This window comes from Camarhynchus parvulus, chromosome 1, assembly GCF_901933205.1.
Source record: "Camarhynchus parvulus chromosome 1, STF_HiC, whole genome shotgun sequence".
Classification (NCBI taxonomy): domain Eukaryota; kingdom Metazoa; phylum Chordata; class Aves; order Passeriformes; family Thraupidae; genus Camarhynchus; species Camarhynchus parvulus.
Window position 1 is genome coordinate 18947076 of NC_044571.1, and position 23987 is coordinate 18971062.

Consider the following 23987-nt stretch of genomic DNA (forward strand, 5'->3'; position numbering starts at 1 on the left):
TGTATTTAATGTAAGCTCTTTGGTGATAGCCGTTGCAGAAATGTATTTGCAGGCACTGAAACTAACCAAAACAATAAACAGGAGACTGGCATTGGAGGAGACTGGCCTACAACAAGAGCAGAGAAAGCACTCAGAGCTTGGTGACCATGGAGAAAATGACAAGGTCTAAAGACCAAATAGAAATTAATCTGGCTACTGCAGAAAAAGAGAATAAAGTATTCCTATAATAACAACCATTACAACATTTGGTTGTTAGCATTAACAACCAAAGAAGGGCTAAGGAGAATCGTTACCTCAGTTCAGTTTTGGGCTCTTCAGTACATAAAAGACATTGATGTTTCACTCCCCACTGTCCAATACCTCAGCACCAGATTCTGAGCTCTTGACATTTAAAACCCCTGGAGTCTATGGCAAGAGCTTCCAGCAAAGCTGCAAACATCAACTACTGTTACCAAGAGAGCCAAAAATGTGTACTTGCACTAGGGAAGTGGAACAAGTCAATATAAAGTTTATGTACAAATATGAGCTAAATCCTTCAACTTCTGTAATGCAATGTGGTAATTTTTGTAAAATTTTGTGGAAACTTGAGTTCCTAGGTGCAGGGATAGTATTTTAATACACATTACTCGTCTAACAGAAAGACTGAGAACAGTTCCTAATAGGATTCAAAGACCTAATTACAAAATTGCAATTTTGAGTCCCGACCCCCCACCCTAATCCAGTACTGAGTGCATTACCCATACTTGGCTATAAGCTGTCCTATAACACATCAGGAAAAATTGTTTTCATAATTATTTTAATTATCTAATGTTTAAACATTAATGATTTGTTACTGTAGCCTAGTTCACTCACTGCGCAGTCAAGTATTGTGGTATTTTGTAACAGGAATTTGGAGAAGATCCATTGACTCTGCAGGCTGAAAACCCCTGCATTTTCAGATACTTTTCAACCATGGTACAGACCAGTCTGTGTAAGTGCATTTAATTTTCTCTTTGGACTTGGCACAATAAATCTTTATAATATTAACAGGAAAGCTTTCATAAAATTATTCCTATCATCACAATCAGGAATGTCTAAAATGACAGAGAAGAAAATGAAATTTACACCAAACTGCTCATGATCAAAGCTTCGTCATTGTTTGCACAAGTGATATTAATAATACTGAAACATCCATCTTACAAGACAGCAACTTTACAGAATAGATGTTAAGCAAACAATTTAATGTGATAAGAGCTTTACAAAAGAAAACAGCAGCCCCAAATATCTTGTGGGGAAAAAGGTGAACATTAAGTGTATCAAACAGGTCATACAATGTATATGTTAACAGTTCCTCAAAATTAACATGACCTTTACATATTGTTAGGGCTTACAAAATACTGTTCATGGTACTTAAACATAAACAAAAAACCCCAGATATTTGCCCAACAGATTAACAGATACAAGAAACTCAGGTCTGTAGCATTTAGCTCAACACAGAGAATGATCTTACACATGTACATCCTGTTAAGTTCTGTGAACAGTTTGTAGTTCTGTATAGAAAAGTGGATCTGATGCAGCAGTTAGCCAAATGTGAGAACAGGCACACAGAAGAACTTGCACAGCACACAAGACTTCCAGAGTCTCAAGAGAATTCTTAAGGTTTCTGCAAGATGGAGATTTATTGCCCATTTACAAAGAACAAATGGCAATTACAAGACAAATATGATAATTAAACATACAAGCTCTCGAATTGTACAAAGATAATAATTTCTCATGGTTGATGTGCATAGTTAAAAACAGTGCTAGCTTAAGAGACCTTTGCAAAGATGCAGTGTAATCCCCTGCAGTTACAAGGGGACGTGACTGAACAGGTAAGACACTGATTCACCATTGTGTGTTCTTCGAATTGCCTCTGCCAGGATCATGGAAATGTCAATAAACTGAAAGAAAAATTGAGAAGAAAAATTTGATGGCATGCCAAGAGCAATAAACTATGCTGTTTAGAGCCATATAAACAAACAGTCCATCTACCTTTGTAGTTTTTATTTCTAGAAAGTAATAAAACATTAAAGCTTAGGCACTAAATAGATACATAAGAACTGCAATAATACCAAATAAGAACTCAAAAATTGAGTAAGAATGCATTGACTAGGATCACTGAAGAGTCATATTGTTGAGTGCTTCTGACAAAGGGCATGCTGTCAAAAAGCCCCACTATTCTTGCCATCAGATGGCAGTGTCTGCTTGACATAAACAATTTAAAGGAAGCACACCTTTTTAAGTGCTTGCCCTGTTTCAATAAATACCAAAATTTAAGCTTTTAAAAAATCCAGTAATGCATTTAAAACATCAATCTTTTATGCTTTGCTCCACTCTATACTAAGGAAAACCTGAAAAGGGACACATGACTTTTCAGAACAATTCCATTTGTGTTTTTCAAGAAAAAATAGTGTTACCTAAGATTTCTGTGGCCTCCTCAACAGAATAACTAAGGTCCTACACCCAAATATTGTACGAATAATATTGATTTAAGAAAAAAAACCAAAAACCCAATCAATTTTACATTTTTCACTCTTTCACAATCAAGCACAATACTCAAGGTGCGGGAAATACCAAATATTTTTGGTATTTGCCAAAAATACCAAATAAGTGCCCTATTACCTGAATCCCCTTAAAACAGTTCTTTAGCATGTTTTAGCAAAACGTTTTGCAAACAATGTATTTAAGAGTATTAATTTCATCTCAAGGCACAAATTCTAGCACCTGTGAGCAGTAAAATACAGATACTGAGTCTAAAGAAATGACATAACACCACTGTACCTGTATTTTTGGGCAATGTTTCATTTTCTCCTCTTGGGGGATTGTGTTGGTTACCACAACAGCCTCAAACGATGCATTATTAATCCGAGAGAGGGCAGGACCAGAAAAGATGCCATGAGTCAGAATGGCATAAACTTTAGTAGCTCCAGCAGACATTAACCTGTAGAACACACAAAAATAGCATGCTGTGATGCCTGTGTACATATATGGTTATAGATGAAGCCAGATACAAATCTCTAAAATGCATTTTACTTACGAAGTCCTATATATAAGATATCTACAAAATAATTCTGATATTTGTATAACCTGAAGAAGTTTGAATTGTCTCAGAAAATCCCCAACAAAAATCATAATTAAATTTAAAAGTTCTTATTTGCAGCAGTGATACTAATCTACAATGCTGCACTTTTGACCATACCAGCACAACATAAAAATGAACTCCAGTACAAGCTTTCTATCTTAACCAGGCAAAAAATTAAATAGGTTGGATGGCAGTATTCACAACTCCATTGTGCCTCTATTATTGTCCACCTTTATTTTCATTTGCAATTCAAACAGTTCTGCTTGGAAGGAGTTTCTGAGGAAGAAGAAATGTTAATGATTAAAACCGTAGCTTACTGCAAAGTTGTGGGAAGACATGCTGCTGATCCAAGCACTCAGTGAAGTGATGCATGAGGAGGAAAAAAGTATAAATCAAAAAACTAGAACACCTTGTGAATGACTCAAAATATCCTAATTTAGTTTCTAATGGCCTCAATGCCTCCAGATGCTCAGCTATGTCCTAACTGCTTCTCTAGCCTTAGAAACAGAGGCCCTGAGGAATTTTATCAGATCATCACAAAGGCACAGGAGGAAGCATAACAGAGAAAAAAAAAAGACAAAACCACAGAAACACCATCTCATTTTGAATGATTTAACAGAATTTAAAATTTCTGGTCATTTTCAGCACTACATTTAGTACCTGCAGCCTAGAAGGTGTATTCATTACAACAGGGTGAGTGTGTACCAAGTGTGTGTATTTGAGCTTGTACTTAAGCAAGTTCATTTGTTGTATCTGAAAATATGTTCCTTAGTTCATCTGCTTGATGTGCATCTAGGTTGCTGAGGCAAAAAGAGTTCTAGGGAGTATTTTGGTCCATGAGCCTTATTATACACAAAGTACATCCCGCCTGGATTTGACATTAATGAAAAGCACTAGCTCATGCCAAGAGCATGACACACGGCAACATCACTGAAGCAAAAACATCTTTCTTAGTGAAAACTGCAGATACATTGAAGGTGATTGACAGCTTTAAAATTTGGTCTCTAGAAATGGACTGTAGGAAAAGGAGTGCTTCTTTCAAAACAGGAAAGAAATAAAGGTTTTTGACAGGAATTAACTTCCTCTATGCACAAGAGTATTAAAAAGATGTTGGCTAGGCAATTTGTGATTTTGATCTGCAAAGGGCGCAGCCCAAAAGAATACTTTGAGGTATGATGCAGATTAGAATGCAGATAGCAAACAACTATACAACATCTCTGCAAAATTTCATCAATTTTCCATGACAAATCTAAGAAACACAAGACTATATATGAGTTTTTGACATCCTTTTTGTAGGTACAAATAACAAGTCTGCAACTAAAGACTGTAAACTTGTGAGATTAACTTTACTTCAAACCACCAAGAACAATGTCTAGCTCACTTTTTGCTTTCATACCATTTCCCACAGCATTCCCCTGTGGAAATCTGCATCTCGTAGCTTGGACAGGTATACTTTTACTGGGTAAAAAACTGGTTGGATGGCTGGGCCAGAAAGTGGTAGTGAATTGAGTTCTATCCAGCTGGGAGCCAGTCACTTGTGGGGTTCCCCTAGGGCCAAACCCATTTGACATCATCAGGGATCTGGACAAGCAGAGTGGGGCACCCTCAGTTAGGTTTGCAGGTAACACCAAATTGGGTGGGGGCGTTGATCTGCCTGAGGGCAGGAAGGCTCTGCAGAGGGATCTGGACAGGCTGGATCAATGGACTGAGGCCATTTGCATGAGGTTCAATAAGGCCAAGTCCTAGGTCCTGACTTGGTCACAACAACCTCATGAAGTGCCACAGGCTCAGGGAAGAGAGGCTGAAAAGATGTCTGGTGGAAAAGGACCTGGGGTGCTGGTTGAGAACCAGATCAACACGAGCCAGCCTTTCTACTAACCTGAAAAGAACCAGCATAAAGGCACCTGGAAAACCATAAATAATCCTTTCTACTGAGCTAGAGCCTCAGTTCTGCTGCTAGAGCCTTAGTTGGGATAGTGGGTCTACATTCACAAGCTCCTCTTCACAAGAAGTAGAACAGCTGGAAGGAATCCAGAAGACATCACAATTGAGCAGAAGTCTACAAACCTTGTGGAAAGACTGAACAAACTCAAGTTCCTCAAGTCAAGAGGGAAATGAGAACTCTTTAACCTACTTTCAGACAGAAGACAGGAAAACTTATCCTCACCTCCCAGGTTGAAAAGGACAAGTAGTTTTATGCTTAAGATGTACAGTGAAAAGTAATATTATATTTGCATTGGACACTATGGTGAAAATACTTCAGAGTGTTAAATCCAGTAAAGCTTTGTTAAAGATTGCCTAAGAAGAGTGGAAAGGCTCCATGATGAGGTTCAAGGAGGGAATGATTTTTGAGCTGTTGCTCCTGCCTTGGAACTGTAAAGTGCACTTGAAAGGCCCAAGCCCTTTTCAAGTTATGACATTTTATTTATTCTGTGCTCTTCCTAGGTACAGATCATATATTTCTGTAAATATTTTCTCAATTTCATGTTCTAAAGAAGGACATTGCTGAACCACAGAACTGTGACCTATCAATTCAAGGCTTCGTATCAATGGCTTCATACTAGAGAGGTCAGGTTGGGTTATACGCTTTGAGGACAACTGTATTCATCAGCTGTGCAATGAGTGAGAACACTGCAGTGAGACAGACCATAATAACACTTACTTGTCTGCTGCATGACATATTGTGCCACATGTGTCAGCCATATCATCAACAAGAATTGCCACTCTGTCTTTCACATCACCAACCAACACCATTCTGTCCACTTCATTTGCCTTCTTTCTTTCCTTATGAATGAGAGCAAATTCCACATTCAGTCTGTCAGCAATTGAAGTAACCCTAAGTTACAGGAAGAAATACACCAAGTTTAGAGAACCATTTTAAAAGGAAAAAACAGTCATACAAATGTTTTTGTCACAAAACAGAGTTTTTGTCTTCTGGCTTTCCAATTACCACAGCAAAAACTTGTGCAAAGAATGAGACAGATAGAAGAAATCTTAATTAATTGCTAATTATGAACCAGAGTGTCTTAAGCTATACCCCAAAAATCGGTTTTTTAATTGAGTTGACTTTGGTTTTCTGTCATTAAGTGCCTGGCTTTGAAAACATTTCAGCTATTCACAAGCTTTTATTAAGCTGCTGCAATACCAGTCACACTAGGTAATTTAAAGTAGGGGGAAGTAAATTCTAAGCCTACGGGAATGTGCACTTTAACACTCTAACTGGAAAATACCATTGCAGGGTTTGAAACCAAGCCAAAGGGAGAAAAAAAACCCAAACAAGTTAATAGTGATTAATAATTCTTTTCACAGTACTTGACTAGTAATCAAGTAGCTTACTTCATTAATAATTCCCTTAGCATACATCTGCTTGACAAAGATCTTTTAAAACTCTTCAGGGTGACCTCTGGTGGCCAAACAAACGTGTAATAATAAACTTCACCTGTTACAGATTTCTGATTGCCTTTTTCCAGTTTGTTTATTTACTATCTATACTAAATACAGTGAGAGTGATCTTCGAAAAATAAACTTGTATCATTAATTTGATAATGCAAAAATATTTGGTAGGGGAAAAATGCTGTCTTCTGACTTGAATTCTAAGCAAAGATTGTATTTTGTGTTAAAAACAAAACCAACATAAAAACCAAATGCAAAAATAACAGTATCCTGATAGGAACAAACAAAGAAATTTAACTGACTAAGAGATCTTTTAGAATGCTTTCTATGTTCCTCACATCCTTAACTTGATTAATCTAAAAAACAAAAACCAACTAGGAGTTCCATTCAGTCTTATTTCTCTAAAAATCATTACAAGATGAACGCTCACAACTTAATTGAAGACTCAAGGACTTCAATTAAAATCAAATTATGACAGTCTTTCACACTCTTCCCCATACTACATTTCAGACATTTAAATTGCTATGGGCTTACAGGAGTCTTACTTCATTTGTCTTTGTTCCCTCTGCAGCAGCAGCATGAGCAATAAAACCTGAGAATAAGCATTTTGCCTCAATGGCATGCTTTATGACCTCACCACCCAGCCTGCTTCTCAGCTTTGGTATTGGTTTATGCTCAATCAATACCAAATAAAACAGAGTCTGCTAAATGAGTAACACATGCTGTGAATGAAGAAAGCCTCCAATGAACTAAGTTTTCTATTTTTACACTTTGCCACTCAAACTTTCATTCCCTTTTTCTAGTATTTATAGTGCAAAACTTGGGTTCAGCAAGTTTACATCTGGAACTCAATAACAAAAGAAAAAGAAATGAGTCAAGCAAGCTCTTACCTAAATGCCAGCAGGTACAGTGGGAATAGGCCATATGCCTTGACAGAGAAGGGAAGCTTAGGCAATTCCAGAGCGAAGCAGGAAGGGGTGCAGCAACTTGGCTAAAGAAGCAAGCAGCAGGGAAAATCTCTTCCCTCTGGTGGAGGGATTCAGCTAATGAGGTCATATCCAGGGAGAGAGAAAAATATCTTCTTTAGAGTATAGAAAACTCCTGAATGTTTTTAAGCATGAACAGCATTGGAAGAAGTAGTTCTGTTTCTACAATGCAGTTGGATTCATCAGTGATGTACTCTTTATCTTGCACAATTCATAGAGGAATATAGAAGACTAGACAAACTAGACCATTAACCACTAACTATATGTAAAACTAATTGGTTTAGGCTTGTATAGTACCTTTTTGCACCACCTGCATCAGGTGAGACTATGATACAGTTTCTCCACTCGGGAATGTTCTCTTTAATCCACTGCAGGACTGCAGGTTCTGCATACAGGTTATCTACTGGAATGTCAAAGAAACCCTAGTCCAAAAGAGAAAGAGTTTCATGAATATGTGTTTGTATCTCACCTGGAATGAAGACAAAGGGAAAGAATCAAGCCTTTGCCTTTCATGAATGGCAGAACTTCATTACTATTTTACACTGGTCTATTTCTGCTTTTGATACTACTGTCAAATGCTGCTGAAGTCACATTAAGGTCTTGAAAAATATCACCCAAGAGCAGTGAAAAAGGAAACAGGTGTTCTCAATTGATATAAAAATCAGGAAAGATGATCAGCTTCAGGCACTCAAGTAAATTCATGCTAGTGGAAAGCTCTCAAAACATCCAGTGAATAATACTCAACTTCCATAAATTTCAACTGCTTGACATTAACAACAGTATTTCAACATGGGGAGGAAATGGAATCTTGGTACAAGTTGTAAAAACGAGAAATCTGGTTTAGACCTTTTTATTTATGTGACAGCCATCTAGCATAATAAGAAATTCTGATTAAATGGAGCACCAGAAATGAAAGATTTGGTGTTTTCTGTAAAAAACAAGTTCTCTTAAAACAAGGTACACATAAGAATGACAAATTATGTCTGCTCTGTGTCTGAGGCAAAGGTTTTGTGATTTGTTGGATTCAGCAGTAAGGCAGATAAGGGTTGCCAGGCTCCATCTCCATTTCTTTTAAGAAAATATTACACCCTTGGCTGTAACAACAAAACTCTGCCTAGGGCAACACTATAATCTCTGACAAGGCTAAGATTAAGAGAACTTGCCCCAAGCCAGTATATTTTATATTCTGGAAGCTCTTACATTAGACTTGGCAAATTCTGCCAAAGCTTCAATGCACAAATATTTGAAGTAACTGCAAAATCACCCCATAAAATCGAGACTGGTCTCTTTCTAAAATGGAGTTTCATTAGAAACAGGTAGCAAGACTTTCTCTGAACCCTCACAGTTCTGTGCATGTCCTTTCAAAATACTGAACAAAGCCACAGAGAATTACTATCAGTTTGTCACATTAATTCAGTCGAGCTTCTAGGACAGCAGGTAAGAACCAACAGTTACCTGGATCTGAGAAGCATGCAAGTCCATGGTGATGATGTGGTCAGCCCCTGCCACTGACAGCATGTTGGCAACAAGTTTTGCAGAGATTGGTGCACGGCTCTGAGAAATAAAGCACAAACATTTACATTTAAAAAATATTTTGACTAGATGCAAGGAATCAGAAGATTAGCTATTTTTCTTGGTTTTTTCCTTTACAATATTTGGAATCTAGATATGAAAAGCTTCAGAATTTTAGTCAAACCAACCTGTCAATCTTGTTATTTGGGTTTTGAAACTCAGTAAAGCATTTAGGAAAATCAAAAACAGCTTGCACAGTCTGCCTAATAATGCTTTGTATTAAAGAGATAAATTTTCGGATATAGTTTTCCAATTCTTCTACTTAAAAGTTTCAGCTAACTTCACTTCTCTACTCTACAGAAACACTCAATTCTATCTTGTTCTAAGAAACATTGCAAAATCCAAAGATCAAAGGCAAAATGAACCCAACTTTTGAGAACACTGCTTTAAAACAATGTTAGTATCAAGCATTTCTTCATAACACAGTAAAGCTTGTAGCAGATCCTTGTTGGCAGGGGTCTTTTACCCTAACTTTGTTATTTAAATTTATGTTTAATTCCTGGATGCAATTAGGAGTCTAGAACTCCCAAAAGGCACAGGGGAGGATGAAGAAATCCTAAGTAGAAAGAATGAAAGAAGAATAAAAATCTTATTAGCAAAGTTAATGCCAATGTGAAGAGGTTTTGAAAAGCATCAAGGATGCAGAACAAAAAACAAGCAAAAAAAGGAAACTATGACTGGAAGAGACCTCACTTTTTTTTAGCTACTCTAAAGTTTTTTCATTTTTTTAAACTCTGAAAAATCTGTTTCCCTAGACAGTTTTCTCTACACTAAACAAAACCTCCTGCTTTCTTTTGCTAATCTTTAAATAAGGCTAATAACTGGCAATAACATTAGCATAAAGGCAGAACTGCAAGTCAGAGTTTCCATCTCAATATCAGACTGCTTTCTGCTGGCACAGTATTCTCTCCTGCTACATCTCCTTATCAAACAGCCTCATTTCACCTCCCAGGAACTTCCTCTCCTTCCAGCCCATACACACAATTACAGGGTACCTCTGCTTTCCTTCCATTGATGCTCAAGGGCATAAGTGACAATGAGCTGAATCACTGACAATTTAGCCTGGATGTTTTTCCATCTGTGTCCTATCAAGAAGCCAATATTTTCATCAAAATTGTTCCTAGTTTAGGTGGACACTTTAACCTGCAGATTGACAAAACACTTCCAGAATAGAAACTGAGATACTGCAGTCTTGTTTTATGGCCAGATCAAGTTTATCACCATCATTACTGAAATTCTTCATTTTGGAAACCATCCCTTTTGGGTGGTGTGTTTCACAGAACATCACCACCATTTTGTCAGTGTAAGACACACAGAAAGCAGATGCAACAGCCAGCACTTCCCTAGATCTCTGCAATTCAGATACATGTCACTTCCAGAAAAGTTCATCATCATTACTGCTTCAGCACAGTTGATTTTCCACTTACTGAGAACAACACTGCTCTTCATTTAAGTTGAGTTCTGTAAGTTGTCCAAAGCTTTCTGGATATTTCTATTTTTAGTAGCAATTTTTTGTTCATGCCATTTGAATTCCTGATCACTTCAGCTCATTTTAGCACCTGACATTTTTAAGCTGGACTTCAAAATACTCTCAAATCTCTGTCAACATCTAACAAAAAAAAAATTAGTATCTATTATTTTCATTCTGTTGCAGTGTTCTCTTACCAGCTCTCTCCAAAGCTCTAGTTTAAAGCTGGACTAACAGGTAAATCTGAAATGAGATTGTTTGCTCTCCTGATTGTACTATCCTATCTTTCCAGGCTAGACACTTCCCTTCATGGGAACCTCATTTAACCTGACCTCATTATTCAGAAACTTGGATGACAAAGGTGAATGAGAACTCATGATTTTCCTTATAACATAGTTTGTAAGGTTCCCTTTTGATGAGAGAGGTAAGAACACAGATTCACAGTATTCATTGTTCAATTGTTTGATGTAATTTTAGATTATTTTCAGAATTATTAGTGTGAAATGCAGCATTAGATTATGTACAGAAACAAAATTGTTAAAAAAATCACTTGAATTACCAGTGGCAGGGGGAATCCACAAAGCTAATATAAACAACATCACAAGAGTAACTGTGCAAAGGACAGAAAAGTTGAAAGTAAAAGTTGTCCATTAAGATCAAAGCTTGTTGCCTTTAAGCATCTTAGTACATTGTCTTGCTCAAATTTCATCACATGCACACTGAAGAGAAAAAAAAAAAAAAAAAAGAAAGGAAATCAAAGAAAGCCTAAAGATTTATAACTGGAACTTTCACTTCCAAGAAAGCCAGTTGTGGAGTGTATGGATACTGAATGTTCACTGATGCATTACCCAAATTTATAATTTCAAAACTTAAGAGATTTGCTTTGAAGCCTCAGAAATTGACAGCCATTATCTTGAATATCCAAATAATTTTTAAACTAAATCTAGGGGTTTTCTTGTAGCAATTATTCCACAGGATTACTGTCATGGCCTAGGTGAAACACAACTGAAATCAAGAAGTGAAACTGAAAATGTTCCTAGTTATACATAATGAAACCCAGTAAGTTTCACCCTTTAAGGCCATATTAATGGAAATGCGTAGTGTTAGATAAAAAAATAAATAAATTATACCTACCCAACGCTCCACGGACCCCTTCTACAAATCAAAAAAACAAAGTTACATGAGCTGTAGAACACCAAACTCATCTGTCACTGTACTTCTAACTTATCTCAAAGGCATCTCTGCAGCATCCTACATAAATGTTCCCTGCCCACAGTTTGGAAAGTTGGCATAATTAGAGGATGCATGAGTGCAGTTATAGTCAAAGCACAGAAACATCTGAGCTATTTTTAAGTTTAGCTTGCTTGTGCATCAGAAATATTCTAGTTTAGGGCAGCACTGGACTGAATCTAAATTAATTTACTGACTTTTTTATCATTCTCAGTAAGCCTTTGATTTTTTTTAACTGTTTCTCATTTAAAGATAGTTCAAGTTTAGTGCTAAAATTTTCAGAGTAGATTAAATTGCTCAGACTAAGATTTTTACTACAAGGCCCTTTCCTTACATGAATAAATGAAGAGCACTTTCATTGTTCTCAGAAATCATAACTGCACCAGAGGTATGACAAATACATGCTTATTTTAAGCAGCAAGGACTCAGGCTATTTAGTTCATAATGAATTAAAGCCACTAACTTAAATTCAAACTAGAAAACAACATCCATGTACTGAAGATTATACTGCTTCAATTCAAAGTCAAGCAAACTACAGCAACATCTTCCACCAGAGAAGAAAATCTGTGTGTGATCATAGGAAGAAAATGGCTGGCACTTTACTGACACTTCAGGCAGCACACAAAGCTTGTGCACTCATGATGGGTCAAAGACCAAGTGATCTGATGCAAGCAGGAGGGGAGATGTCCCTGTCAATAAGCTGCCCAATGTTAACAGCTGTATAATAGCTTATTTTGCAACAGAGGTCAGCTACCAAGGATAATTTCCAAAGATGGCAAACATTTTCTCAGTTGCAAAACAGAGGGGGGAAAAAAACCCCACAAACAACAACGACAAAAAATATATGCCTACAATTGTGGAACTCAGTGACACACAGAGAACAGCCTGGAAAAAAAATCTCAAAATCTCTATTATTCAAAATCACTTTCCACTGCATTTCTGAAATACAAAATGTTCCTGGATGGCATGCACTGTGCCACCACACTGTGGGGTTAAAATGTCTCTGGAAGTCTGCCATATGAAATTTGGGTACCCTTGACACAACAATTTAGATGCATGGAAATTTTAGAATATACTCATCCTTTTCCCACACCAAGAACTTAGAGGATGGTACAGCAGAACTTCCCAATATGAAGTGGGAAATCAAAACATAGTGAGAAGCTTTCCTTTCTTAGCAACAAAATGCTCATTGATACCCTTTCAAAGTCTTTTGATATAAAGTATTTCAGCCCTTCTGATCAAGGGAAAGCATCATCCACTACAAAACACAGCAAAAATTAAGTACCAAGAGATGTAGGCATAGAATAGGTCTTACATTTTAATGCCTGAATTCCATTTTTGAAAGTATAGCAAGTAGACTTTCATTGAAGTAGTATGGTATTACAGACCCTACACCTAAAGAACTAATATACCAGAAAATAGCTTTTTTAGTTTTGTTCTTAGATATCACAGGCTGACTATTACATATTTTGTAATAACTGCTATTATTTTTAGCTTCTCCATTACTTCATTCTTGTTAAGTTTTTAATCTAAAAGAATATGAAAATCAACAGGTTTGCAGAATGGTTTGATGCCCACAGTGAAAGAGAGGGGGCAGTCCATTTATAAGAAGTAAAAGAGAGAGATAATTTTCCAGAAAACAACCATTGCAATCCAATCTTTAAAGCCAAATTCACATTTCTTATTACTTCTTTTCAAGTAAGCTTAGGTAAAAGTACCATTCATATAACCTCTCAAAGGGTCTTTTTTTGTACATATAGTAGAGATAAAGTCCAGTTCTCTCTTTTTTAAAATCAGTCTCACTTCCAACAGTGTTTGTTATTGTGTTACCAACTGGACTGAACTGATATATTCATCAGTTATGACGGACCACATTCAGGAAAAGGGCAATAAAATCAGTAGAGCATCTATAGGGTTTCCATACAACTGCTTGTCATTGTAAATAAAAAAAAATATTACAGATATAATTTTTTTAAATCTGTCTGGCAGCATAAAATAATGTTTTGTTAATTTCTGTTATGTATTGTGGATTTTATCAGTTCCTTCCATTTTGCTCTGTTTAACCATCTAGGAAAAAACCTACCTACATAATTGTTACAGCACTTTGAATTCAGTATTTAATTCCAAGCAATTAAAATGCTTAAAAAGGTGTTCTCTCCACATTAATAGGGATTTAAAAACAAAACAAAAATAAAACTTTGAACAAGCAGGATAAACAATCCCATAAAATGCAGTTTGCTAGCAAAGTACTCTGCAATAGACCACACACATAGAATATACCTACTTTTGCAAACTGAAGGCATGCAAATTATCAACACACAAGCAAAAAACCTAATTTATTGTCTTGCTCCATTCCTTGTGGATAAAATAATTGAACACTTTACCAAGAGAAAAGGCAGGAGGGGGAAATCAAATCTTTCAAATCACTTAAATGTTTATGAAAGTTGTTAATCTCTAAAAATTTCAAGTGAGCAAAGTGAATAGAAGCCTTCCAAAATGACAATTCTTACCTACCTTGTCTTTCTTATCTTGCCTGGCATATGGAAAACATGGAATTACAGCAGTGACTCTGGAAGATGATGCAATCTTGCAAGCATTGATCATGATGAGCAGTTCCATTAAGTTGTCATTTATTTCTCCACAGCCACTCTGGATAATATACACATCTTCCCCTCTCACACTTTCACCAATCTCTACACTGAAAGAGATGATCATTTCAACACTTAAATTACTGGAAAGGCATTACTAAAAAATAATAAAAAAACCTAAACAGCTGTGTTTTAACAAACGACCATAGGTCTTCTGTAAACTTCCCATTTAGAGTAGGATTATTGTTCCAGCAATTTCCATAAGAGTCTCCTTGACAATTTCAATATAAGCCAGTATGGTCTTCATCAGGTCAGCACCAATCAACAGCTATAAAATCTACACCATGATGTTCAAGTGAAGTGTTTTTAAAAGACAAAAATCTTACAGAAAAACTACAAAGGCTGCCAATCAACAGCTTACCACTGCTCAGCTCTCATTTTGTGGTCTATTTCCTCTGACTGTGCTTACATGCTTTGGTTCCTTATGTGAGTATCTAAGTTTTTTTGTTCTTCCACAGATTTCAAGACAAATTCTGGGGTCAATCACTGATCACATCACAGAATTCAAAAATTAAATCGAACTTAAACAGGAAAAATAAAACAAAACTCTTGAATGCGTAATCCTTTCTCAATTCTAGATCCAAGCAAAAGACATCTACTGCTGAACTACACTAACTTTTCACAGCTGTTACTCCAAAACCTACACATAAATATAACAAAAAAACCTTAGTTTTTCCCTAAATCCATGTACAATGTACACAAAACATACAGACTTCCTAAGTAATTAAGTGATCAGACCTTGCAAATTCATGCTCTACTATGTTAGTCTCAGTTATTAAATGGTAGAATATATTGAACCTTTAAAAGGTTGTATCTTTACCCAAGACACAAATAAGCTGAAGTTTCTGATTGGAAACCATCCAAATGGCCCAGATGTGGGTAGAATAATTTCTCGAATGGGTCCTTCAATGCTGAGGCTTGCTCTAATCAAACACAGTCCTAACAAGTTTTGTTTATCATCTCTCAGGGTGCTATGTAAGACTCATCAGCTTTCTGCAGAAAGGAATTTACTGCTTTTAAACATCTTAATGATAAGCACACGTTTGATTTATTACTATCAAGATAGTTGAGTACATGCTCTCAGCTGCCATATTTGAGATCTCTGCAGTCCCAAACAAACTATATAAAGATCCTGTATTCATTTTTCTCCTTAACTGGATACATTTTTTGCCTAAGAATGCTACTAGCAGGATTTCTTAAGGTCAAAAGAAAGCAAATCATCAAACATCAGGTCTCTGGAAGGACAGAAGTGGTCAGGGACGCCATCATCTGCAGATATGTCAGGAAATCTTTGGGTGGCTTTCATCATTCCACAAAGACACAATTTTTTAGTCACAAAATTGTTTTTTCCCTCTCTAAGTTTTAGATCAATGGAATGAGGCCATTCAGAGAATTGTGTTTTGATTTAAATATTTTGTTTCCCTTTTTGAAGCTGGACAAGTTTTGGTCACCATAACATTTTTTCAGCAAGATACTAAGTGTGATACATAATTGGAAAAAACTAGTCAGGCTTAAGTAGGAGCCCTTCTGAACACAAACCCAGCTCCATGTGAAGAATATACTCACAAGCCTACAGATGAGGCTGCAATCATTATTATAGCTTTGTGTTTATCGTGAGGGCTTTAAAAAATTCTAATTGCACCCTGACTCAGCAGTTACACAGACCTGCTTTATAATGAGTGTTGTCTCATACCACACCTTTGGAATATGCCCAAAGAAAAATTATTTTATTACTTAAGAAAAAAAAAAAAGGAGCAGCTAATTTAACAGTCTAACATTACATACTAGGAAAAAAATTGGCTGAGTGACAAAAGTATATGATCTTTGCGTTCACTATATACTGAAAGAACACTTGGAGTTGTTTTACTCTTTTTAAAAACTGTCACTTCTATGTACATCTTTAAAAAATCACAGTTTTCAGATAAATATAGGTCTGGTTAATACCATGTTATTTTTCCGTTGTCACTAATTTTATTTTTTTCTTATTATCTTGGGCTACCAATAAACATCAACTTGTAAACAACTTAGAAAACAAACATCCTACCTCTTTCTCTCTTAGTGCATTTGAAAAAGAAGTGTAGCTACATTTTTAAGGCTAGAATGACATACTTGTCACATAGAAATGTGAGTAGTCACATTTCCCAGTCAACAAGACAGAGCTGTACAACAGATCAGTATCTTTTATTATCTACTTTCTCAAAGATTGAGAGGTATTGTATGGACTCAACCAACAGATACACACAGAGCTGCCTATTTCACCTTCCCCAAGCCAGAGAGTAAAAGATAACCAGTCATTGTGTTGCAAGTGTTCCATCAGATACAGCCTGTACTAACCATGCTGGTGGGGGTTTGGGTAGTGTTTTTTTGTTTTTTGTTTTTTTTTTTTTACTGGAGGGAGAGCGGGGAATTGGCAATTAGGGTTTGTGTTTTGGTTTGTGTTTTTCTGCCCCATCCCTTTCTTTTTTTTATATTCATGCAACGAATAAAAGACTATAAACTACAGAATCAGGTATTTGAATGTTGTATTTCAAATATTTGTATTTCAATTTTTGAATGTTGTATTTCAAACAACAATAAGCTAGCTGCAGACAACACTGCAGTCAAACTCTGTGACAGTTATCTTATTAACATTGCTACTAAATTCCCCCATCTATATCATGACCTTATTAACTGTTTATGAGGTTATTTAAACAATTTCACATAGTCAGGACACAGAGGAAGGACACAAAAACAAGCTCTTGCCTGAAGATTACAAGCTCTGTTTGTTTTATGCAATTTAATCAAATTCACCTATTTGGTAACAGTTTAAATAAATTTCTGTTCAAGAAGAGTCAACAGAACCTGCACATTAAAAGCCCTGACACCACACAATTGTGTTTAAAAGGGAAATTTACAAAATCAATAGCAAACAATAGTAATTAACTCTGAGCCAGATGCTTGGCATCCAGAAGCACAAGGCTCTAGCTGGGAAAGACACACAAAAGACAGGACATGATGAACATCAAGGTTAAGTGTTGGTATCTGCCTTCAACTTGCAAAGGCTGATTTGAGTGTTCCATTTAACAAGTAGAAACTTGGACAGACTAACAACCATGAATTAAGGATACAGCATAAAACCCACTTAGGTTACAAACATATTTCAATGGCTGAAGAATCCATTAAGCAAAAACCAGAATCAGGAGTAATCACAGATTGAGATCCTTTTGAGCCAGATTTATAGTGCAGTCCCAACTGAACTTAGTGATGGGAATTACAAATCTGTATGTTCTAACTAGAAACCAAGCAGCTGTGGGGAAACAGGGGATTAAGTATGTAGAGCCAGACTACAAAGGTAAATAATGTAAATACATAGCTAGGATGTTCAAGTTATACACTTAAAAGAGCTCTATGTATTTTTAGAAATAATTACAGCAGTTTAAGTTTCTAGCCATGCTTATAAAAAGTAAGATTTTTCAAAAAAATTAGATGCTAAAAAAGTAGATGTATACTTCAGGCCCTTCCAACACCCAGAAAAGAGGCCAAAAATGAAGGTCTAGAGTCCTCATACAGCGTGCAAAAGAATCAATATCTCAAAAGCGATCAAACAAATCCACATGCTGAGTTTGCAACTGATTGAAACCCAGCCAATGGCAAGCACTGAGCAGCAGGGTGTGTGTTTGACCTCTTACCTTTGGGAACACATTTCCCAGAGTAAAGTCTTTCAACCCAAGAGTTTCAACTTACTGGGCAAATATTTCATCTGACGTGATGTTACATCATAAAGTGAATACCAGCAAAGCCCAAAGCAAGAAAGAAACAATAAAAATGCCAGTATTGGTTTTAAGGCTACAGGGATCCCATATCTCCTGGCACCCACGGTGTCCCCTCAACTTAGGCTTTTCCACAGTTCCAAGACAACCCTCTGCTATATCTCCACTAACAACTGCCCAGCTCTGATGCAGAGCACTGGTGTGGTAAACACCAGAAGATAGGAAATATCTTGTTACCCTCCACTCTGGCACACAGCCTGCCACAGCAAGAGGAAAACACCTTTTCTTGAGCAAGTTCTGGGTTTAACAACATGCAGCCCAAAAACTACCCCCAAACATTTGGAAACAAATGTCCATCAAGCCTGAACATGTGCAAAAACTCTTCAAAGGATGAGCACCAAACTCTGCAGCTCAGGACACCTGGGACTGTCAGCCATTATCTGCACATATTGGGGGGTTTTGCTTGGCTTGCCTTTATTTTTCTTGGGGGGGGCAGGGGGGAGGAGGTGGGGGTGGTGGTGTTGTGTTTTGGTTGGTTGGGGTTTTTTGTGGTTTTTTTGGTTTTTTCAGTTTTTTGGGGGGGGGCATTGCTTTTTGATTTCGAGTATTTAGCATCTACACAAAGATAAAAGTGCACCATATATGGCAAGGTCAAATAAGTGGAAGTCTCAAACCAAAAGCTTTAAAGTATTTGGGTCCTTTTCCAATTCAGAGAGATGAACAGTGCAATAAGTGGCCATATTTGCTGTGTCTTCAATTCCCTATACAAACAAAACGCTGTTGTGGCTTTAACACATACAGCGTGCAGTCCAGAAACAATTTTTACCTTCTCCAGCCAAGCTGGTAAAATCTATTTCTCCAGTCTCCTCTAGCTCATGACAGTGTAAGCAAGCTGGGAGAGAGGGAAACAGCTGTCCCCTCTGAGAGAGGCAGACCACCACCAGCCCAGCTGGGAATCACCTGCTGGGCAGTATGAAGAAACACTTCACATCCCTGTGTGTCCCTAGTCCCTCCTGTCTTCAGCAGTTCTAACACCAGTTTGTGACCTGAGCTTGCTTATTCCATGGGCAGGGATCTGCAAACACCAAAGCATCTCCTCAGGGAGGGTGATACAGCTCATGGCTCCACCCCAACTGAACCCAAAGGAGCCAGGTTACATGAGATGTAGTGGAGTTATGGCTCATCTGAGACAACTGCAGTACAAGGATGCTGATGGGGGTTTAAGAAGGAAGTCTTAAAGCCAGGTGACAAATTGTAAATCTCTAGGGCATAAGTTTCCAGGTTTGCTCTTGATTTTTTTCAGTTATTTTCTGCATGGAACAAAGTGATTTCATTTTGCCACTTCATGTGAAATATAGACTCAAACCCATCCTGGATTCTCCAGGGAAGCATCAGCTACTTTTTCCTAACTTCCAAGATCACATTTCAGCCCATGAAATCAAGTTTAATTTACTCACAAAAAAATGGCTCTCATATCAACAGCAGCTTTTCCCATAAAGCGGACAATGTCCCTTTGTAGTCATCCCATATTTCCTTCTGCAAAAGCTAAATGAGATTCACTTTAATTTGATATTTCTGAAACAGTCCAACTTCAGCAGTTGAATAAGGTTGTGGGTAGGAAGCCTTCAAATTCACATCTGCCAGACAGGACTTCAATTCCTTTCCTCTTGGATTAAGAAAATCTACACGACTCACTTCAGCCAGTGAATCTGACAGCAAGAAGCCAGGAACCTCACAGGAATGGGTGGCAGCACTAACCATCTTCCACTAGGAAAAATGTGTGCAAAACAATGCCATATGAGAGCAGTTTCTCCATTTTGAGAATAACAAGTATATCAAGGGCAGAGTTAAAATAAATAGTCTCCAGGGAAGGAAGAATACCCTACCTTGTAAGAAAATAAAATTATTTACAAAGTAATAAATTTTATCTTTTTTTTCAATTGACTCACCAAAAATATCTTCACTGGGGTTTAATTGTACAGCAACTCTAACGAAATGCCACCTTGGTGTATTTGAAGACAAATTTTTCAAAAGGCTTCAGAGTGTTTAATATCTGTATGCATCTGTTACATGTCAGTCAAACAGCTTCATGATGCTGAGGCTACAACAACCATCCCTGTTTAAGGACTTCTATTCTTTCTTCTTCCTCCAGCCTCAAAACTGCTGATGACAGTTGGTTTGTGGGGTTTGAAGAAGATAAACTGACTAAGCCTCCACTGCAGTCCTTATCATTTTGCCAGATAAATAAGGTGGTGCCACCCAAGCTCCTTCCATGCCACTGTGGCTGGCACTTAACTGACACGCAGGCTATGCAGACTAACAGAGTTATCATCCACAACCAGAGTTTAGTGAGGAGCTCTGGTGCTGCATTTGGTAGGGCTGCCTGACTTCAGTAGCCAGCTGAAGGAAAGCATTTCCATACAGGGAAATGCTTCCATTTAAAGGGAAGGAAGAAAAAAATGGGGCAGTGATTGAGTCTGGCAGCAATTTCCCCCACTTTCTCAGCACAGGCTTTACATTTACCAGCTACAGAACCTGAAAGAATATAGATTGCCTAAATCAGAAGATGACTGTGATACTGTTGCTAGATACACCAGTCTCTGTACAGATAAAAATGAGGAGCCTTTCCTATTTTAAATGTTCTGGAGCTGTAAACATACAGGCACTGGCTGTTTAGCCACAGTGCTTGTCAGTGGTGGTCCTATCCATGGCTAACCTCAGCATCAGTTTCTCAAACCCACTTAAAGCTGCTGAGAACTGGGACTGAAACTTAAAGCCTGTTTGACTTAAAATATAATGCAAAATATTTAATAACTCTTCCCTCCACTCTATTCTGCAAGCCAGACTAATTACAACTCTCAAGTGAAAGGCTTCCAGCTTTCCAGGACGTCTTGCACAGATTTAAGCCTGGGGCTGCACACAGTTGTCAATTTATGCATCATTTATATTTAAGAGAATGCAGCAAGTAGCAAAACAGAGTTTTGAACAAAAGGTAAATCTTCTCTGCAACTTGCTAACTTAACAGATCTGACAAAACAAGAGTTTGACCCTCAGGCCCAGGCTTATCTGTTTGCATGGGGGATTGCTGGAGTGCAACTGGAAGGTTTAAGGTTCTTTGAGCTTTTTAACTATCAGGTTTTAGTGTTCTGCAATACTGCAAGTGTATTTCATAATGCCAATACACTTTTTAATTAATTTAAAAATGGAAGAAAAATTTTTAAAAAGTACTGTGCTGGAGTCACTGTATATAGGAAGAAGTAATTTTTTGCTTACATACACACACAATTTAACAGTATAGAAAGACTGAAAATGCAGATGCCTCCAGAAAGAACCCTTCTGCATAAGTATCAACTTTACCTGTAGTTTAATTTCAAATACATTGTTGAGGAATTCTCTTACTATTATTGCTGGAAATCTTTTTAAGAACATTAGTCTAGAAAACTGGAAAGTCAACATTCTGAAGCACGTTGCTAAGAATATTGAAAAAATTACTTGAAATATTATATAGTGGATACAACTTTACTTGCTGAAGGGGAAACAGGAAATTCAGATTAGACTCTCAAAAAAAAGGAAGTTGTAAAACAAAACAAAAAAAAACCCAAATAAAACCTAAACACTTATAGGTTTAAAACATTAAGCCGTATTAGTTCAGGGAATAAAAGAAATAAAAAAAGATAATGTCAGCATTGCCATGTTGCAACAGAAGCAATCAGAAATAATGTTTCTAATAAATACATTCTGCATATGTGTACATTGCTACTTGCCTAAAAACATAAACTGGGACTACTAGATTAGCCAAACCACTGAGATAGTGCTGTCACCACTACCTTCTTTTTAATGGTAGAGAGAATATTCCATACCTGGAAAAATAGAATATTCCACACTTGGAAAAATAGGTGTATTCTGAAGCCCAGAATTTAAATAACTTATCTTATAAAATAAATACGCAAATTGAGATAAATTTCCACCTTGGATGAAATTTAAATCAATTTACTTCTGCTGTTTGCTGTTTCAAGCACAGATTAAGATAAGTGTCTCTGGAGAAGAAACATTAAAAAAAATTAGGCAAGTTAGCAAGGAATTCATGCAACCAAATACACAAGTTAAGTTTTATCATGCAGAAAGGAGATCAAAGAGCAATAAAGTGAGTATGGGGCTGGAAAGAATTGAGAGAAGATTTAAGCTTTCATTTAATCAGGAATGAATAGAAGAGTTAGAGTGTGCAAACATTAGATTGCATAAACACCAATGGAAGAGGGTTTATAGTAATGCCAGTGAGCATAACTAGAACAAGAACAACTGCACTGAGAACGCAAAAATGTAGACAGAAAAGGGCAAGCTTTGTGAGAGCAATTTTAGAACACATCATGGTAATCTTTCAAAGGAAGCAATGAAAACATGCTTTTTCAGGAGATTCAGAACAAAAACAGATGAAAATAAACACACAAGAACCTCAGAGACTAGCCAGCCATTTACAGCAGGAACTTGTGTTTCAGAATCAGCTGGCAGCCTAGACTCACATACCTGTACAGAGGAGCAGTTGCAGTCTTACCCGCTCATAGGGTGAACATACCACTGTCACCTCAATTTAAAATTCTTCATTAAAACTGAGCAAAGTAAATAGGTGGTTCAGAAAGCTAAGATGACACACTAGCAAAGAGAGGCAATATTGATAGAAAAAGCCTGGCAAGCACATTCCCAGACTCCAGGTGAGCAAGCTGTCCTCATGGTTTCACACAGGATGTTTTGCACTGTTACCAGTTACTTTCGGTGTTTGGCTGGCTAGGAATCTGGAATGACTGCACTCTCAGGAGTGAGCCAAGGCCGTCACAACAACCTGTATCACTCTCACGCATGACCATCAGTCCTGGACTAGGGAGTGGAGCCCTACAGCAGCTGTAATGGGTCCACCACACACACACCTGGCTGCTAATGCAAAATAAAGACCAGTTGCAACAAATTCTACAAGTGTAATTTGACTTAGATGGTTTTAAAAATCTAATCCAGCATCCTGTTTTCGTATCTGCCTGTATGCAGATATAGGTAGGTAAGTAGTGAAGACCTACTTAAAAAACTGCACGGCGTACTGTGGTTGGTAAGACTTTTTTTATCTTTAGGGAGATAAAGTTGATCAACTGTGCAGTTAATTATCTGCGAGCGGCAGGATGTACCTGACGTCGCAGACGGGCTGCTGTGCAAACACCATTCCAACTACAGAGGGAGGATGCTCTTCACCCGGCCAGGGCCGTGTCAGCCCCCCTTCAGCCGAGGAGCTCCCGACGGGAGCGCTCCCGAGCTGGGCACAAGCCAGCAGGGACACCGGCGGTGCGGTGATTGTGCAGGCGGGGGAAGGGAGGGGGCACAACCAGGAATGAGCGCCGGCCGGGACACACGGCCCCGCGCCGGGCTCCCGCGGCTGCGCCTGCACCGAGCCATCCGTCCGCGGGTTCCGCACCGGCACAGCAGCCCTGGCAGGACCCGCCGCCAGCCCGGGGTGACAGCGGGGCGGGTGACACCGGAGCGGGACCCACCGCCAGCCCCGGTGACACCGGAGCGGGACCCGCCGCCAGTCCCGGGTGGCACCGGGGCGGGCCCCGCAGCCGCCGAGCGCGGGGGTGTGTCCGGGGTGCGCCCGTGACGCCAGCGGGGCGTGGGAAGGGGACGCACGACGAGGGCCGGGGCAGGGGCACGCACCTGGTCTCCTGGTTGCTGAACTTCTTGGTGACCACCTTGCCCAGCTCCAGCCCGAGCCGGTCCGCCACCCGCTGGGACAGGTCGTGGTGGGAGCTGCCGCTGAAGAGCACAATGTTCGGCATGGCGGGGGCGAGCGCGGCGGGCGGG

At 38.2% G+C, this 23987-nt stretch overlaps 1 protein-coding gene across 2 annotated transcripts; it reads right to left on the bottom strand.

The window, feature by feature from the left end:
- Window positions 1-1639: 1639 nt before the first annotated feature.
- Window positions 1640-23987, bottom strand: PRPS2 (phosphoribosyl pyrophosphate synthetase 2). Of its 2 annotated transcripts, XM_030946770.1 has the most exons (8): window positions 23841-23987; window positions 14264-14447; window positions 11654-11674; window positions 8935-9033; window positions 7777-7901; window positions 5763-5936; window positions 2800-2959; window positions 1640-1919 (listed from the first exon to the last, which is right to left on the bottom strand). In XM_030946770.1, exons 1-8 carry the CDS (start codon window positions 23960-23962, stop codon window positions 1827-1829), a joined length of 978 nt encoding a protein of 325 aa, XP_030802630.1. In that variant the 5' UTR covers window positions 23963-23987; the 3' UTR covers window positions 1640-1826. The 2 variants fall into 2 exon arrangements, with proteins under 2 accessions (XP_030802630.1, XP_030802632.1); XM_030946772.1 differs by lacking the exon at window positions 11654-11674 and having other exon boundaries at window positions 1643-1919.

What these genes read in the sequence shown, in the direction of transcription:
- PRPS2 (XM_030946770.1), bottom strand. Translation starts at nt 23,962, where the DNA reads ATGCCGAACATTGTGCTCTTCAGCGGCAGCTCCCACCACGACCTGTCC. An exon ending in TTCAGCAACCAGGAGACCAG is followed by an intron (nt 14,448 to 23,840) that starts GTGCGTGCCCCT and finishes CATCTCTTTCAG; the next exon opens with TGTAGAGATTGGTGAAAGTG. An exon ending in AACATTGCCCAAAAATACAG is followed by an intron (nt 1,920 to 2,799) that starts GTACAGTGGTGT and finishes TTTTTCTTTCAG; the next exon opens with TTTATTGACATTTCCATGAT.